General features: G+C 39.8%; 2 protein-coding genes across 8 annotated transcripts in view; one reads left to right on the top strand and one right to left on the bottom strand.

The window, feature by feature from the left end:
• The window catches only part of KCTD9 (potassium channel tetramerization domain containing 9), a 34,488-nt gene extending 23,814 nt beyond the window's left edge, over positions 1-10,674 (bottom strand). Inside the window, exons 1-2 of one of the 2 annotated variants that reach the window (XM_036240431.1) lie at positions 10,554-10,674; positions 2,048-2,169 (exon numbers count right to left, since the gene is read on the bottom strand). In XM_036240431.1, coding sequence (XP_036096324.1) covers positions 2,048-2,169; positions 10,554-10,601 — 170 coding nt within the window. In that variant the 5' untranslated portion in view covers positions 10,602-10,674. The remainder of the gene's footprint in view (positions 1-2,047; positions 2,170-10,553) is intronic. The other variant, XM_036240432.1, reaches the window with a different exon arrangement.
• Positions 10,675-12,794: 2,120 nt separating this feature from the next.
• The window catches only part of CDCA2 (cell division cycle associated 2), a 67,221-nt gene continuing 62,197 nt past the window's right edge, over positions 12,795-17,818 (top strand). For 3 of the 6 annotated variants that reach the window (XM_036241091.1, XM_036241090.1, XM_036241095.1), the window contains exons 1-3: positions 12,795-12,873; positions 12,969-13,142; positions 14,299-14,453. In XM_036241091.1, the coding sequence (XP_036096984.1) occupies positions 12,813-12,873; positions 12,969-13,142; positions 14,299-14,453 (390 nt within the window). In that variant the 5' untranslated portion in view covers positions 12,795-12,812. Of the gene's footprint in view, positions 12,874-12,968; positions 13,143-13,560; positions 13,681-14,282; positions 14,454-17,818 lie in introns of those variants that run through there. The other 3 variants (XM_036241092.1, XM_036241093.1, XM_036241094.1) reach the window with 3 other exon arrangements.

Below are 17,818 nucleotides of genomic sequence, written 5' to 3'. Positions count from 1 at the left end.
ACAAACAAAACAAAACCCACTATATAAATTGTTAAAATGCAGCTTTTGTATCAATTGAAGAATGTACTATTATGTTCAAAGGATATGATTAAATCCATAGCCAACTTTTCCTTTTTTACTTTAATTCTATAATCCTAAATAAATTACTGGGGTTTTCTCCCAAATAATCAGTTGCTTTGAGCTTTGAAAAAGAAAATAAATTTTTGTGTTAAGTTTAGAAAGAATATAACTGGAAGTAACTGCTGTAAACACTCACGTACTAAACACCCACCACACCCCCAAATGTAAAGGACTGCATATAATCTGAAGTCCTGGATCATCAGTGATATCCTCCTTCCTTGCCCCAACCCATGCCACCATTACCATAAGTAAATTATCAGACTTTTCTGTGAAACATAAATTATTAAACAGGTAGATACTTTATAGTTTGGAAGGCTTACGACCTTTTCTATGTTGCAGAAGTTTTTATTTCCTATAAAACAATCACAGGAACACATTGAATTTTTCTTAGAAGCAGAGTCTGTGCTTGTTAAGAAATTTAGGTTGATGTAAATCATTCAACAGTGTGACTCATTTATGCATAAAAACTGAAAGAATATGGAAATTAGATATTGAAAAACTAAGAAACTCTTTTACTTCATTTGGATTTTAAATCTGTATCTTTTTTAGTCTTCATCTGAGGATACTTTTCCATTGATTTTTTTTTTTTTTTTATACAGAGTGGGATGGATGTAGAGAGAGAGAAACATCGATGTTAGAAAGACACATCAATTGGTTGCTTTCGACTGGGCTAAGGATTGAATCCAAAACTGAGATATGTGCCCTTGACTGGGAATCAAATCTGAGACTCTTCAATCTGCTGGCCTATGCTCTAACCACTGAACCAAACCAGCCGGGGCTTAAATTTGTATCCTTTAAAACTTATAATCTTTTCTACTTGCTCACCATGCCAGTTAACTTTGTAAGACTAGTATGAAAATTTGTTTTCTTCTTCTTATCAAAAATCAGCTAGTAACTATATGACCTGGATAAGTTATTTAACTTCTCAGATGTTTAGTTTCTTCATTTATAAAATGAAGGGAAGAGAAATTATTAACTTCAAAAGCAATATATTAAAAGGTCATTCTGACCTGGATTTAAATGAAAATTAAACTTGTATATTATTATAATATAAAGTATCATTACTTTCACTCCATCAATTTTTTTTTTTTAATCCTCACCCGAGGATATGCTCATTGACTTGAGAGAGAGAGAGAGAGAGAGAGAGAGAGAGAGAGAAACATCAATGTGACAGAGAACATGGATTGGGTACCTTCTGTATGAGCCCCAACAGGGAATCAAACACTCCATCAGTTTTTTAAAGAACCCCATACTTTGCCAGTGAAATGAGATAACGTGAGCAAACAAATACAACACAACTGGCACAGTGTCAGTAATTTGTGTTCCCTTCCCCTCTTTCTTAAACCTCAAAATTCTATGATCCTATAAGGATGGGATGAGGTGAATTTGATACTTGTTTTAAAGAGATAATTCTGCCTGGGATATTTAAAAAACAAAACCAAAATCAAACAAACCAAAAACCAGTGTTATGGTGGATCACTGATGAGTTAACTCTGTTTAGCAAGTTTTCACCAAAGTAATGAATATTTATAATTTATATATATTTGTAATATTTATAAAATTCAAAGCATTCTTAGGAAATAAGTTGAACAATAAGCAGTAGCACATAAAATTAGAGAGATCAGATCTCTAACATTAAAAAACGCATGTCTTATTAGATCCATTTCTAGTACCATACAGAAATTCCTCTTAGCCATATATAAACTATGCAGAAAGACTATCAATAATTGGAATGTACTAAGGATTTTCTATCTGATCAATACACCGTAAGTTCAAATGATTTAAATTCCAAAGAGCAAATTCTAGGTAATAATTTACCAACATGCTGAACTCTTTAACAATGATTAAACCATTGTGTCAGAGAAATAGCACAGCACCAAGAAGCTAAGAGCTCAGAGTAGAAAGCTTATAAAAAGGTGAAATTTACCTGATCAAAGCAATATCATCAATCAGTCCACCTTTCCCATTATACACACTAGTGGCTTTTATGCCGAGTTTACTACTGGCCACAGAAAGCAAATCAGATAAAGTTCCATATACAGCAACCACCTGTAAAACACACCAGATTAATTTGAACAATTTGCATAATGAATCTCATCACTCATAAATTCTGTCATCACACTATAAACAGGACTAAAAATTAGATTATCATGTAAAAGGAGATTTTGAGAGGTTCTTAAGAATGTCCCTTTTTTGCCCTGGCTGGTTTGGCTCAGCAATTAGAGTGTTGGCCTGCAGACCTATGGAGTCTCAGGTTCGATTCTGGTCAAGGGCATGTACCTCGGTTGCGGTTTGTCCCCAGCCATGGTTAGGGTCGTGCGGGCGGCAACCAGTCGATTGATGTGTCTCTCTCACATGGATGTTTCTCTCTCTCTCTCTCTCTCCCTCCCTTCCAACTATCTGAAGATAAATAGAAAAATATCCTCAAGTGAGGATTAAAAAAAAAAAGATGCAAATATTTACATAGTGCCTAATAGTACTGAAATCTAAAACTAAGAATCAGAAATTGTCTCTGACTAAAAATAATCTACAATCTTAAAGTATGTTAAATAGTGCTCCAGTTCCATAGACCCACATTTGAATTTAGATTTGAACATTTCCAGCTGCCTGTTGACTTGAGACAAATTATTGAACCTTTTTATGCTTCTGTTGCTTTACCTAGAAATAAAGAAAATTGTCACACCTACATCAGAAGGTTGTCATGAGGATGAAATGAGTTAATCCATGGTAAGAGCTTAGCAAAGTGCCTGAGACCTATTAAGTCTTTATGTTTTTACATTATTCTTTTGTTATAGGAATGGTTTATTTTAAAAATAAGAATGATTTACTGCTGTGTATTGTAACATTTATTATATCAACTACCATATGAAAGGTAATGACTTTCCATCTCATTTAGTTCTTCAACAACTACTTACTTTATAAAAGCCAGACTTTAGCTAACATTCCAAATATGGCAAGCAGCTGGGTTTGATCTTTCCAGCTGAACTGATCTATCCTGCTTTCAATCAGGTGGTCTGATATATGTGCAAGGTATATGCAATTGATTAGGTAGGGGGTTGCAAGTTTTTTTTGTTTTTTTTTATTCCTCTTTTTTTTTAATTAATTAATTTTTGTTACAGATGTTTCTCCTTTTCCCCCCACTGATTCTCCCCTCCCGCTCCCTCCCTGCCTTTTCCCCAGTTTGTTGTCCATGCCCACTGTTCATGCATACATGCATAAAAGTTCTGTGGTTTATCTCTCCCCCAGGGGTTGCAAGTTTTTATATGAAGTGAATTTCTTGGTCATCATAATTGTAATTGTGGGTTCTCAGTGGCTGAGTTGTACAGTTGTACCATTATCAGTTAGGATTTCTGAACATTACAAATAAAAAGTAGGTGAGGAGCTGAACATGAAGCATTTACAGCCAGCTGGCTTCCTGCAGGATATTAGGTAAATGTGCCATATGAAATGAGAACCAAGCTGGTCCTTTGTTCACCAGTGACTGGGTTATAATAAACACTGAATTTTTAGCTAAATAAATGAAGTGAATAGCAAGGTATGGGTGTAGTTCTTTGTTAATTTAGGAGAGTACAATATTTCAATAGCAGAGTATTCAGATTCTAACCATTTTCTCTTGTATCATAAGGATAAAAAGCCAGAGAAATGTTGCAAGCTGGGACATTTTGGGGAAGGGTTGTAGTCAAGCACAATTTAAAGGGGACTAGGTGGATTATTAAAATAATGCACAATCCAAGTGTCCATAAACAGATGAAAGGATAAATAACATGTGGTGTATACATACCATGGAATATTATTCAGCTATAAAAAGCAATGAAATTCTGATACTACAACATAAATGAATCTTGAGAACATTATGTCAAGTGAAATACACCAAACAGACAAACATTATATGATTCCATTTATACCAGGTAATTAGAACAGGCAAATTCATAAAGACAAAGTAGAATAAAAATTACTAGGGTGGAGTGAGAAATGGAGAGTCCTTGCTTAATGGATACAGAATTTCTCTTTGGGATAAAGAGTTTTGGAAATAAGTAGTGGTGAGGTTATATACATTGTGAATGTACTTAATACTAATGGACTGTACACTTAAAAATGGCTAAAATGTTAACTTTTATATTATATTTTTCCACAATGTAAAAAAAAAAAAAAATCCAAAGCACTTGGCAGTGTATTGCACATGAACAGACACACCATAAATGATAAAAGCTTGAAGAAAATGTGTCCCCCGCATTTCCTATCATTTTTCACATCTGTAACAGAACCTGGCAATCTAACCTTTATTGCAGATACATGTTCCTTGGAGAAAAGGAAGAGAAATAAAATGCGTAAGGCATATGTACAGGGTGTGAAGACTGTAAAAAAGAATAAAAAAATGCAAAGGAGCAAGAGATTGACCAAAAGAAATGCAAAACAACTTTTACAGTATGGAAAGTGCTATGGGTGGGAGACAAGAAAATGCTCCTTTTCAACATTATCACCCTTGTATTAGCTGTTATTATACTAATAATTTTCTAGATTGGTCTTTCTCTTTCTTCTCTTATTTATCTCTACTTCTTGTACATCTCTACATGGCTTTATTTAGCCTGACATTATCCCACCCTTACCCTAATATTAACTCTACAGCATTTCTTTTCAGTTCTCTCTCAATTGGCCATATCATAAAATGGATGCAAATTTCATGCATCTGTGTATATAATGTACTTGTGTTTAATTTAAATATTAGAACATACATTTTATATGACTTATTTTAAAAAAATTATATAAAAATTGTTTTCTACTTCCATATGATAAATTTATATTTTTCCTCTGGATCAGTAGTCTCCTAATGAAAATAAAGGCCCCCACCTACTCTAAAAATGCCCTGTGCAATTTGGAAGCCACTAGCTGCAAGAGGTTATTTAAATTTTAACCTATTGCCCTGGCCGGTTTGGCTCAGCGGTTAGAGCGTCCGCCTGCGGTCCGGAGAGACCCGGGTTCGGTTCCCGCTAAGGGCATGTACCTTGGTTGCAGTTTGTCCCCGGCCCTGGTTGGTCGTGCGGGTGGCAGCCACTCGATGTGTTCCTTTCGCATCGATGTTTCCCTCTCTCTCTCTTCCTCTCTCTCCCTCCCACACTGTCTGTACAAAAAATGGAAAAATGTCCTCGGATGAGGATTAAAAAAAAAAAAAAAAAAAAAATAAATTTTAACCTATTAAAATTAATTAAAAGTTAAAAGTCAGTTCATCTGTCACACTAGCTATTTCAGTGCTCAAAAGCCACATTAGCTAGTAGTTACCGTGTTTAACAGCACAGATACAGAATACTTCCACCATCACAGAGACTTCTATTGGACAGTGCTATTCCAAAGAGCAGAGTAAAATCAACAAAGAAATATCTGTTTTAATGATGTTAGGCTTGACCATGCCATAGCAATGCACAGCAACAAAGTGACAGAATCCAACTCCTAAACTTGTTTGTTTTATATTGGAGGGTTGAATAGCTGCCATCTTTCCTTTCTCCCCTATTGAAGTAAAATTTGATGATAGAAAAAAAAGCATGTATAGAGTTTGCAATTATTCAGGCAATCAAAGCGCAAGGGAGTTTCCTTATAGGGTGCAAAACTATTCAGGAACGCGATCTAGGTATCAATTGAGTTTAAGTTTTATTTTACTGCCACTTAAATCAGCCCTAATATAATATCAAACATGATTTATCATGTGACTAAAATATTTTCCGATCTGACTTTCTATCTAGACTGTAAAGGTTTGATGAAAAAGTTTTAATTTGTAAAAGTTCTTATTTATTCTGTGAATATAGGTTATCCCCTGGTAATGCTGATGACAGGGCTGAAGTTTATCCCAAAGTACCACCCTCCTCTCTGAAGCCAGAAAATAACCACAGAATAAAAGGATTTTATAAAGGATGCAGTTGATTAAATATTACACTACCTGGCTTATAGTAGGCCTTTGACAAATATTTAAATGTTGGATGAAATTTTCATTGCTTTCAGAGTGTTGAACAAGGACATGCCTTTGTTGTGTGACAGTTATATTTATTTGTGTTTTCCACTGACATATTACGTTGAAACACAAAGTACAAATGCAACGCTTAAGTGATATTCATAAAACTACTGAAAGTGGCTGTCTTTGGATAATGGAATTATGGTTTACTTATTTTCTTGTGAGTTTTTTGTTTTGTTTTCCAGATCTGTTACAAAGAACTTATGTTACTGATTTAATAAAGGGCAAAAGTTATAATTTATTTTAATAATCTAGATACTTGTTTTAGGAATAAAAATTATTGCCCTGCTTGTGTTGCTCAGTGGATAGAGAGGTCCCAGTTTTATTCTTGGTCAGGGCACACATATTCCAACTGGTGGATTGGAAAATCAAACTATTCTGCAGTTATGCTCTTTTTCCCCAGATGTTCTTAATGAACATCATGTTATCATTATGGCATCCTGGCTAAATACAGTCACTTTATTTATATAAAAATGCAGGCTGTCCCTGGCTGGTGTGGTTCAGTTGGTGGGGTGTTGTCCCATGCACCAAAAGGTTGAGGGTTCAATTCCCAGTCAGGGCACATACCTGGATTGTGGGCTTGATTCCCAATAGAGGGCATGCAGGAGGCAGCCGATGGATATTTACCACATCAATGTTTCTCTTTCCCTCTCTCTCTCCCTCTGTAAAAATCAATAAACAATTAAAAAAAATAAAAATGCAGGCCTTTCAGTATTATTCTGCTCTCTTTTGTCAAATAAAATAATTCCAATACTTTTTTTTTTTTATCCTCACCTGAGGACATTTTTGCATTTATTTTCAGACAGAGCGGGAGGAAGAGAGAGAGAAAAACATCAATGTGAGAGAGATGCATCGAGTGGTTTCCACCCACACAACCCCAACCAGGGCCAGGACAAACCGCAACCGAAGTACGTGCCCTTAGCGGGAAATGAACCCCGGGACTCTCTGGTCTGCGGGTCAATGCTCTAACTGCTGAGCCAAACCAGGCAGGGCTTTCTTTTCTTTTTTAAAAATATGTTTTTATTGATTTTTTTAGAGAGAGAAGAAAGGAGAGATAGAAACATCATGTGAGAGAGAAACATCCATTGGCTGCCTCCTGCACGCCCTCTACTGGGGATCGAGCTGGAAACCGGGGCATGTGCCCTGACTGGGAATGGAACTGGGACCTCAGTCCATGGGGCCACACTCAATCCACTGAGCCACTGGCCGGTCCTTAATACTTTTATTAATTAGCTGAAAAGAGAGGAGAGGAAACACTGACAACTTTGGCATAGAATATGTTTTCCAGTTGAGTAGTAAGCATTATGGCATGATTTATTTATTTTTTTTAAATCCTCACCTGAGGATATTTTTCCATTTATCTTCAGATAGAGGAAGGGGGAGGGGTGCGGAGAAACATCAATGTAAGAGAGACACATGGACTGATTGCCTCCTGCACTATCCAGACCAGGGCTGGGGACTGAACTACAACTGAGGTATGTGCTCTTGAGCAGAATAGAACCCGAGATTCTTTGGTCCACAGGCTGGGCTCTAAACACTGAGCCAAACTGGCCAGGGCTGACATGACTTATTTTTAATATTGACTCATACTAGTATTTTCCAGTTTGGGATTTTATGATCTCTTTAACATAAACATTTATCTTTAATTATTTGAGATGTATTTTTTCCAGTCTTCTGAGATTCTCTAGTAAAATATTTTTAAAGCAAATAAAATTTAAATCCAAAAATCTAATGCTGTCAAAACTAAACATCTTAAAAAAATTTATTAAAATATGGCAAAACTAACATAGCCAATCTGTGTGTGTGTGTGTGTGTGTGTGTGTGTGTGTGTGTCTTAATCCTCACCAGAGGATATTTTTTCTATTGATTTTTAGAGAGTGGAAGTAAAGGAGAGTGGGGGGGGGGGAGGGGGGAAAGAGACAGAGAGACAGAACCATCCATGGAGACAGACACATCAACTGGTTGCCGGACTAGGGGTGGGAGATCAAACCTGCAACCCAGTTACAAGCCCTTGACAGGGAATGGGATCTGAGACCCTTCTGCTGACACTCTAACCATAGAGCCACATTGGCCAGGGCAACACAGCCAATCTTTGACAAGAAAAAAAATTCAGTGTTTCAGAAGAAATTTACAGCATAAATATTTATGCCTGGATCTAAACATCTTGTCTTTCATGGAATAACACAGTGATACTGGATAAAAAGGTCAATCAGAGGTCTGCTTTTGAGGACATATTACAATTGTAACTGGATATACTTAATCTTTTTTTTAATCCTCACCCGAGGATATTCTTCCTTTGCTTTTTGTAGAGAGAGAGAAAGAAACATCAATGTTAGAGAGACACATGGATTAGATGACCTGCAGGGCCCCAGTCGGGGCTGGGGATTGAACCTCAACTCAGGTACGTGCCCTTGACAAGAATCAAATCTTGAACCCTTTCATCTGTGATCTGATGCTCTAACCACTGAGAAAACCGGCAAGGGCTAGATATGCTAAATCTTTTTTCCAGTAACAATATAAGTTTTAGATTGTGAATGTAGTCAACAACAGACAAAACAGGTTGAGAAAAATAATAATGGTCAGAAATAATGTTAATCTTGGGAAGCTTTTTTTGAGGCAGCATTTATGAAAACTTCAATTGATGCCAGTTCTGTTTTATATGGGTATTAAATCTCTAAGACCAGAATACCAAATTATAGTCAACAAACTACACTGTGGTTCAAATTTTTAGAGCATGTTTAGTCAAAACTGCAGAATAGTTGCAAAATAATTTTTTATACCTTGGCACAATTACACTATTTAGAAATTTACAACGTTTCTAAAATATGCAGAGACAAAGTATACTGGCAAGTAATACAGTGAAGCAATTTACCCAGATGTTCTCAACCTTTCTAATTGCAGTGACCCCCTTTTTTTTTTTTTTTTTAATCCACATCCGAGGACATTTTTCCATTTTGTTCAGATAGAGTAGGAGGGAGAGAGAGAGAGAGAGAAACATCAACGTGAAAGGGACACATCGAGTGGTTGCCACCCGCACAACCCAACCAGGGCTGGGGACAAACCGCAACTGATGTACATGCCCTTAGCGGGACCCGAACCCGGATCTCTCTGGACCGCAGGCCAAAGCTCTAACCGCTGAGCCAAACCGGCCACGGGCCAGTGACCCTTTAATACAGTTCCTCATGTTGTATGTGGGAGTATCTGCATGTGGGCAACTGGCCTGGAAATAGAGGAGTGGTGCCTTGGTTCCTAAGACCATCGGAAATATGTGTTTTCCAATGGTTTTAGGCAACCCCTGTGAAAGGGCTGTTCAACCCCCAAAGGGGTTGTGACCCACAGGTTGAGAACTTGTCTAACTTAGTTTAAGTTAGACTCTAAGGCTTAGTTACTTCTAAATGTCACTTAGCCACACCATAAGTCTGCCTTGACAAATTTTCCAAAGCAGCTGAACAACTTTCATGGGTGGGGCAAGAGCTGAGAAGAAAAATGATTCATTTTGGCTTGCTCTAGCATTGGAAAAATATTTAGTATCACACTCTCAACAAAGGCTGAACACATAAAAGAGTAATGTCAAATCAATCCCTTTTGGCCAATTGTCACAGTCTCCTAAAGAACTAAAATAAGGTAAGATAAAAAAAAGAGTACATGGGGGAGAGATAAACCCCAGAACTTATATGCATGTATGCATGAACAATGGACAGGGACAGCAAAGCTGGGGACCGGGCAGGGAGGATGGGGGAGGGGGGAATCAGTGGGGGAAAAAGGAGAGACATCTGTAACAAAAATAAATAAATAAATTTTATATATATATATATATATATATATAATCAGAAGTTCTGCCGCCACGGGGTTTAGGGCACCTGAGAGAGGGAATTATCAAGAAAATGTCCATAATTTTCGATTCTCTATTCGACCTAGGAATAGACAAGTATTTCATTTATCCACTGATAGAGTTTAATTTTTTTTACCCGATCAACCTTGCATGCCTTAGTTGTCACCACCACTTTCTGGAGCAGACCATTAGTCAGCAGGAAGGTGGAAACAAGCGCCTTCTCTAGCCATGGTTGGGGGGCAGCGTGGTCTTCGGGGAGGAGGTGGGAAGAGGGGCATCAGCACCAAGCACTTAGGTGACAGCGGCCCTTCCATGTCCTCCGTTCTCCCGGCCCATACCTGGACTTGGGAACGATTAAGCACAAGCTGACCTGCTATAGTCCCCAGGGCGGCTGGGTAGTCGAAGGGTAGGTTCGAGGTAGGAATCTGGGAGTTGGGAGGAGGACACGGGGTCCCGATCTTCACCTCCCCCGATCCTGGCGCACGCCCACCCCCCAGCCCCTCTCCCCAACTTCAGCCCTCTGTCCTGCCAACCCGCTCCGCACTCCGCTGCCCTCGCCCCCGGCAGCCGGGCCGCCTCGCTTCCTCTCGATCCCCTTACCTTTCCATTCTTGGGGCTGCCGTTAAGGAACAGGGTCACCCGCCTCATCGCGCTGCCCCCACTGGGTCCTGAGTGAGTCGCCACCCTCCCACCTGGCTTTCCTTCTACCTGGCTCTCCTCCCTCCCTTCCCCTCCCGCCAACCACTCGGACTCTCCTCCCTTCGCCACCTTCCTTTTCTTATAGACAGACAGACAGACAGACAGACAGACACACACACACACACACACACACACACACACGCACGCACGCACACACGCGCACACACGCACGCACGCACTCTCCGTACCACACCCCAGGGTTGGCCGGTTCTCCACCCCGCCCGAGGGCTCCTCAGCCAGTCTGGGGCCCTTCCCCCAACCTCCCACAGAGTGGCTCTAAACTCCACCAGTCAACTGGCAGCGCCGGTCAGAACTCAGCCAATCATCACCCTGAATTGGGTGGGCTTATTCTAGCTACGCCCTAGTGGAGGGAGGAAAGAGAGGCTGCAGTCTGGTAGATGGGAAGGGTTATCAGCCAATCAGAGCAGAACTTGGAGCCCAACGGCGGCTCAGCGTTATTGAGCAGGCGCAAACCCATCTCATCTGCATACGGGGTGGGGTTTGAGGGAAGTGATGTGCTTCAAGCAACTTTACAGCAGTCTATGCCTGCAGCTGTAACCACTCCCTTCGCTCAGCAGAGGAAACGGCTGTCGTCGGAGCTGGCTGATTGGGTTAGAACAAGCTCGTCGTTCTGTCAGGATTGGTCCAATGATTCTTTTCGAAGTTCGCAGCATCCAATGGAAAGACGGGAGCGGGCGGTGTACGCTCCAACCGAAGGGTTCCTCCGCGAGACGCAAGGAAAGTAGTCCCCACGGACACGGGTTAGCAGGGGTTCTCTATGCCCAGTGGGCCACCCGCACCTAGCAGTCGCTTCTCTCCGAGCTCACGACAACACTCGTGTTCCTTGGGACGGCGAGGTAGAGGCCTAGGAGGTTGCGAGGTGCGCGCGGAAACGTGCGGGTGGCGGCAGCTGAGAGACTCGTGGAATAACGTTGGTCTGCCGAGGAGGCGGGGCGGGAGATTTGAATCTGGCGGCAGGCGGCGGCCGTGCGGAGTCAAGTGTAGGTTTCGCGGGCGGGTCGGGGGTGTCGGTGGCCCCGGACTAGGCAGCCCCACGGCTGCTGGCTCTCGAGCGAACCCTTCAGGACGAAAGAGCCGAGGTTTAGACGGCCACGACACTTCTGTGCTGCGTAGAGTCCAAAATACACTGAAGCGGGAGGAGAGCCCAGCTACGGGAGTGAGGTAGGGCAGGTCCCGGTTCGGATCTCGGGTAGGCTACGGCAGTGCTGTTTCTCAGAAGGGTGGTCTTCTTATCCTGCTCCACGGAGATGGTGGCTCTCCTGCGACTTGGGTTGTATCACCCGCGTGCTTTTCAAAATGCAGATTTCTGGGGCCCAGCCCGGCCTCCTGAATTAGAATGTCTGGGAATCCACGAAGCCACGCCTTTAGCAGGGTACCCAGATGACTCGGATTCGCTAAGATTGAAAACCCACGGTTTATAGCAGTGATCTTCAACCTTTTATTTTAAATCTCATGGCGCACACAAACTAATGATTACAGTTCTGTGGCACACAAAGAAATTTTTTGCTGATTTGACAAAGAAATAGGTTTGATTAATTCACACCAAAAATCTTTTTGTTGTGTTGGCTGTTGTCATTTTTTTTGATTTGACAATCAATCTAAAGGAAAAGAGGTAAGGGCCCCTGACTAAATAGTCAGGTATTGCATGTTTTAAAAATTCTTGGGGCGCCCTGGCTGGTGTGGCTCAGCGGTTAGAGCGTGGGCCTGCAGTCCAGAGAGACCCGGGTTCGGTTCCTGCTAAGGGCACGAACCTCGGTTGCAGTTTGTCCCCAGCCCAGGTTGGGTCGTGTGGGAGGCAGCCACTCGATGTGTCCCTTTCTTGTCGATGTTTCTCTCTCTCTCTCCTCTCTCCCTCCCACTCTATCTGAACAAACAATGGAAAAGTGTCCTCAGGTGAGGATAAAAAAATTCTTGGGGCACACATTGAAAATCCCTTGCTTATAGTATGGGGTTTGCTTTGTTTTATCCTGAACAGCAGTTTCCTTCATTTCCCTCTAATTTGAGTTTCAAAAGTACTCTGGACATCTATTTTCATACCAGTGGAAATTGTTAGATTTCAGTCTTGAATGAGGATCTTCATTGAATCACATTAATCTGGGAAATGGGTTATTTTTCTCTTTTCTATTCTCTCTTTTTTAGATGGATACCAATACAAAAGACAGAGAGCCCCTTGAAACCAAGGAGTCTGTTGTTAATGCTGGTATGTAGTGGTCTGTGGACACCTTGTGAAATATAAAATTTACGTGTTTGCCTTCATAATGATGCTTAGCCCCTTCAATATATTGTCTGTTTCAGAAAATGCCTGTTTATTTTTGAGAAATGAGAATCTTGTAACATCTCAGAAGCATGCAGCTGAAATGACTCTTAATCCTTGCACACCAGATAATTTTAAATCACCTTTGGACTTTTCCACAGTAACTGTAGAGCAGTTGAGAATTACATCTGAAAGCTTTGTAAAGAACTCTTCAGGTAAGAGAAGTTGTTATTCTATTATAGTGCTTTTAAAGTTTAAAAATAACTTTAACTCAATTTTGTTTACCTATCCTGTGTATCTTATTACTTTACTATCTAAATTGATTAACTCTGAAAACTTGCTTGATCAAGGAGACATGAATGTGCACAGTTGATCTAACAGCAGGAGACCCGGGTCCCAGGCCACTCAGCGTGACAGTGCTCCTAAAGTCAGAGTTGTACTTTGTGCCCAAACTGGAGAAGAATGTGTCTGTAAATCACTTTTTGACCTGACAAATGGGATACAGGAGTGTGTGTACTATAAACAGTAAGACATTTTATGGTCACATGTGGTAAAAAAAAAGAAATTTGAAGTGCAATTAAGAAAATATTACATTGAAGGATTGGAGTTTGTTTCTTTCAAAATCACAAACAGAAAATTGACTTAAACTAATCTTCAAGGAGTAGAAATGAAATGCACCTGTGAAGTCTGACTTACATGAAGGAGAAATATGGGAGAGGAATTATATTTGAGAACAACATTTAGAAATGGAAGGTAATGGGGAAGTGAAAGTCAAAGGGCACTCGACTAATACGTGATTGAGACAAGACTCAAGTGGCACATCATTTCATGTTTTCTTTTAAGGAACATCACTCTCTCAACCTGTTAAAATCTACATTTGTTTTGTGTGCTTAGATGTATGTCCAGAATTCTGGGTAATATGACAAAAATAGATTTGGACCACCTTACCTTTAAGAATTGAGAACAAGAGAGTACATGTGGCTAGGTGGAGATCTTCCAGTCCATGAAGATTAGACTGGCTAATTCAGTAAGAGAAAGTCTTAGTCTGAAGTAAGCCATTACCCCTTCTGTGTACAGAAAATATGAAACAGAAATGAGAACTATTAATTATAAATATGTTCGTACATTCATGCCACACAATTATATTTAATAGATACTTTCTGTGTTCCAGGAACATGGAATAAATCAATGGACAAAACAAAGATTTCTATCCAACTGGTTATATATGAACAATTCTGCCTATAATTCTCTGTTTAGATTTCTGTACCATGTGTTATGTTGTCTCTCAAACTGGTATGTCACAGCCTTCAGACCATGATTACTGATGATTGCCTTGTTTTGTTCCAATTTAAAAGAGAGTTTTCATTATAGGAAAGTCATCATCCTACCTAAAAAAATCCAGACGACGTTCTTCAGTTGGTGTTCGGGGCTCTCCTGAAACAGATAATCTGATTCGTTTCATTGCTCAGCAGAGGAATTTAAAGAATGCAGAGAAGTCTCCTTCGGCACAGAATTTCCCTTTTCCGGTATGATTTTAAGTTCTGTCATGACTTCTAGGGAGAATGTTTTGATATGTTACAAAGCTTTTGTAAAGTGTTTCTACTTTTCTGTTTTGGATCTAGAGAGATGGTATTCTCTCTGTCTTATAGAGAGTGTGCGGTTAATCTAAATGATGATGTTGAGCATGGATATACAGGTTGGGGCAAAAATAGGTTTACAGTTGTTCATGTGGAAAATAATACAATAATTAGTAAACAAAATAATACAAGAATAAACTTTCACATACAGCTATAAACCTACTTTTGCCCACCCTTGTATTAAAAGTGATAAGATTCTGGACAGAAAATGGCTTTCTAGAGGAGCTTTCTATTTTATTTTCCAAATTTTTTTGTAGTTAATGTCTTTTTCTGTTGAGAGGTGAGGCAATATTTCCCAACCTTTTTCTTTTAATAGCTTATCTCTGAATGTGTAATTTTTCGGGACTACTATGTGTAGGCATGTAAGGCAAGAGTTCCCCCAGGACAAAATGTATTTGGGATAACCTTTGGAAGGGAGTAAATTATTTGTCTGCTGATAAGGAACTGTTGAGATATTTATGCAGATTTTTAGAATAATACAGGCTCCTAAAAATCTTGCTATGAAAGACACAGTCCCCAGTTTATTCTTGAAGGACAACTGCTTTTGACTCTTGTGGTATTGGCCTTTCTATTTTAAAATGTACTTTTCACTGCCACTCCTTTATTTTTCAGTTTTAGACAGTATGTATGCGTGAGGAGGTACAGTACAGTACTGTGGTTCTCAAAGGTTATCTGTAGATCCCTGGGGTTCCCTGAGTTCCATTCAAGAGGTCAAAACTATTTTTTTGTGATAACCCTAACATGCTATTTGCCTTTTTCACTGTGTTGATATTTCCATCCATGGTGCAAAAGCAGTGATGGGTAAAACTGATTGCACCAACCTGTTAGGTTATTCATCACTGATAATCATTCATAAGAACTAATAGTAATGCCAGTTTCCCTTAACATCCTTGATGAAGCAATAAAAATTATACATTTCATTAATTCTCAACCCTTGAATATTATGTTTGATGAAATGGGAAGTACACATCAAGTACTTCCAAAGTACCTATGGAAGTATGGATGTTTCGAGAAAAGTTGAGTGTGATTGTTTGAACTGTGAGCTGAATTAAACACTTTTTTTATGGAACAGAATTTTTCTTGAAAGAATGATAGACAGTCAGACTTGGGAATGTGGTTGGCATTTTCTCAAAAGTGAACATGCTACTTTAAGGAAAAAGATACTTCTTACCAATGAAAAAAATTTAACTTTTCAAGAGAAAATTAGAATTCTGAAAGAAATTTACCACCATTAGCTTGATAACTTCCCAGTAGCTAGATTTTTCTGCTAGATCAATTGGGGGTATTAATGAATGTGATGTTTTGATATTGTTAGTAAAATGTTTCAACATTTGGAAATCTGCATAGGTGAGCTAACCTATATTTTCCCAGTGGCCAGTGCATCCAGTGCATGCAAAATATATCCTCAAATTGCAAGATAGACCCATGGATTTTTTTTTCTTTAAATATTTTTTACTGATTTTTAGAAAGAGAGGAAGGGAGATGGGGGGGGGAGAGAGAGAGAAAAATATGGACATGAGAATAAAACATTGATTGGCTGCCTCTTGTGCACACACACCCCCACCAGGAAGTGGTGAGCTCTCAACCCAGGCTTGTGCCTTGACCCAGAATCAAACCACACTGGCCAGGGTGACCCATGTATTTTAATATAAGAGAAAATCAGAAGTTCATTGATAAGATTTCATATTTAACATTGCAACAAACCTTTAAGAAATCTTTAAGTTTTGTGTTTCATTAAAGAAGCATATCCACAGTTCTGGAAAGGCTATTAAAATACTTTATTTTTTTTTCGTTATTGATGTATTGATGTTAGGGAGAGGGAGAGAGAGAAACATCGATGAGAGAGAACATTGATTGGCCGCCTCCTGCATGCCCCCACTGGGGATCAGGCCCACAACCGGGGCATGTGCCCTTCGACAACCTTTTGGTGCGTGGGTCAATGCTCAACCACTGAACCACACTGGCCAGGCTATTAAAATACTCTTGATACAACCAACATGAACTAACTTTGGTGGTCTCAATAATTTTTAATTTTAAGGACTTTTTTTTTAAGGATATTTTTTGCATTTATCTTCAGATAGAGCGGGAGAGAGAGAGAGAGAAAGAGAAACATCGATGTGAGAGAGACACATTGACTGGTTGCCACCCACAGGGCCCCAACTGGGGCTGAGGACAAACTGCAACCGAGTTACGTGCCCTTAGTGGGAACCGAACTTGGGTCTCTCTGGTCCATGGGCTGATGCTCTAACTGCTGAGCCAAACTGGCCAGGACTATTTTTAAGGTCTTTTGAGAACTGCTGTTAGAGTATATATGAATATGGACTGTGGAACTGTATTGTGGGGTTTGGTTCTTGGCTTTATTAATTGTGACTTTTGGCAAGTTAAATTTTCTGTCAGTTTCCTCATGTATGAAAAGGGGGGGGGTGGTGGTGGTGATAATAATAGCAAGGGTTTTGCCCTGGCCAGTTTGGTTCAGTGGTTGAGCATCAGCCTGCGGAGCAGAGTCCTGGGTTCGGCTCCCGCTAGGGGCACGTACCAAAAATAAAATAATAGCCCTGGCCGGTTTGGTTCAGCGGTTAGAGCATCGGCCTGCGGTCCTGAGAGACCCGGGTTCGGTTCCCGCTAAGGGCATGTGCCTCGGTTGCAGTTTGTCCCTGGCCCTGGTTGGTTGTGCGGGTGGCAGCCACTCGATGTGTCCCTTTCACATCGATGTTTCTCTCTCTCTCTCTGTTCCTCTCTCTCCCTCCCACTCTATCTGAACAAAAAACGGAAAAATGTCCTCGGGTGAGGATTAAAAAAAAATAATAATAAAATAATAGCAAGGGTTTTATGAGAGTGAATAAATGAATAGATATGAAGTACTTACAACTGTGCCTAGATAAGGTGTGTTTTAGATTACTATTATTGTTATTTTTGTGAAAACTGAGGATTTTTCTTTCTCACATCTCCTAGCCATAGCTGTCCCAACACTTTCCCCTTTCCCATTTCTTCCAGTACAGTTAATAACAATTTTTTGTTTAAATTCGGGTTTAGAGTACGTATTTAATCATGTAGACATTTTTTACAAGCTGCTATGTAGTATGTTATGGTCATAGTCCTTTTTTGCACAACTTTTGTTTCTCCTGTAGGTTAATAATTACCTCTTTTTTTGTTTGTTTAGTCTTTTAATTTATCATACAATCTCATCCCCAAACTTTGACAAGAGTTGTAAACTTTAAGAGTCTGCCAGTTCCTTTCTTTTTTCCTGGTGTCTT

Source organism: Molossus molossus, unplaced genomic scaffold (assembly GCF_014108415.1).
Source record: "Molossus molossus isolate mMolMol1 unplaced genomic scaffold, mMolMol1.p scaffold_m16_p_4, whole genome shotgun sequence".
Taxonomy (NCBI): Eukaryota; Metazoa; Chordata; class Mammalia; order Chiroptera; family Molossidae; genus Molossus; species Molossus molossus.
The sequence above is the reverse complement of the archived record's forward strand: the minus strand, read 5'-3'. Positions and strand labels throughout refer to the sequence as shown.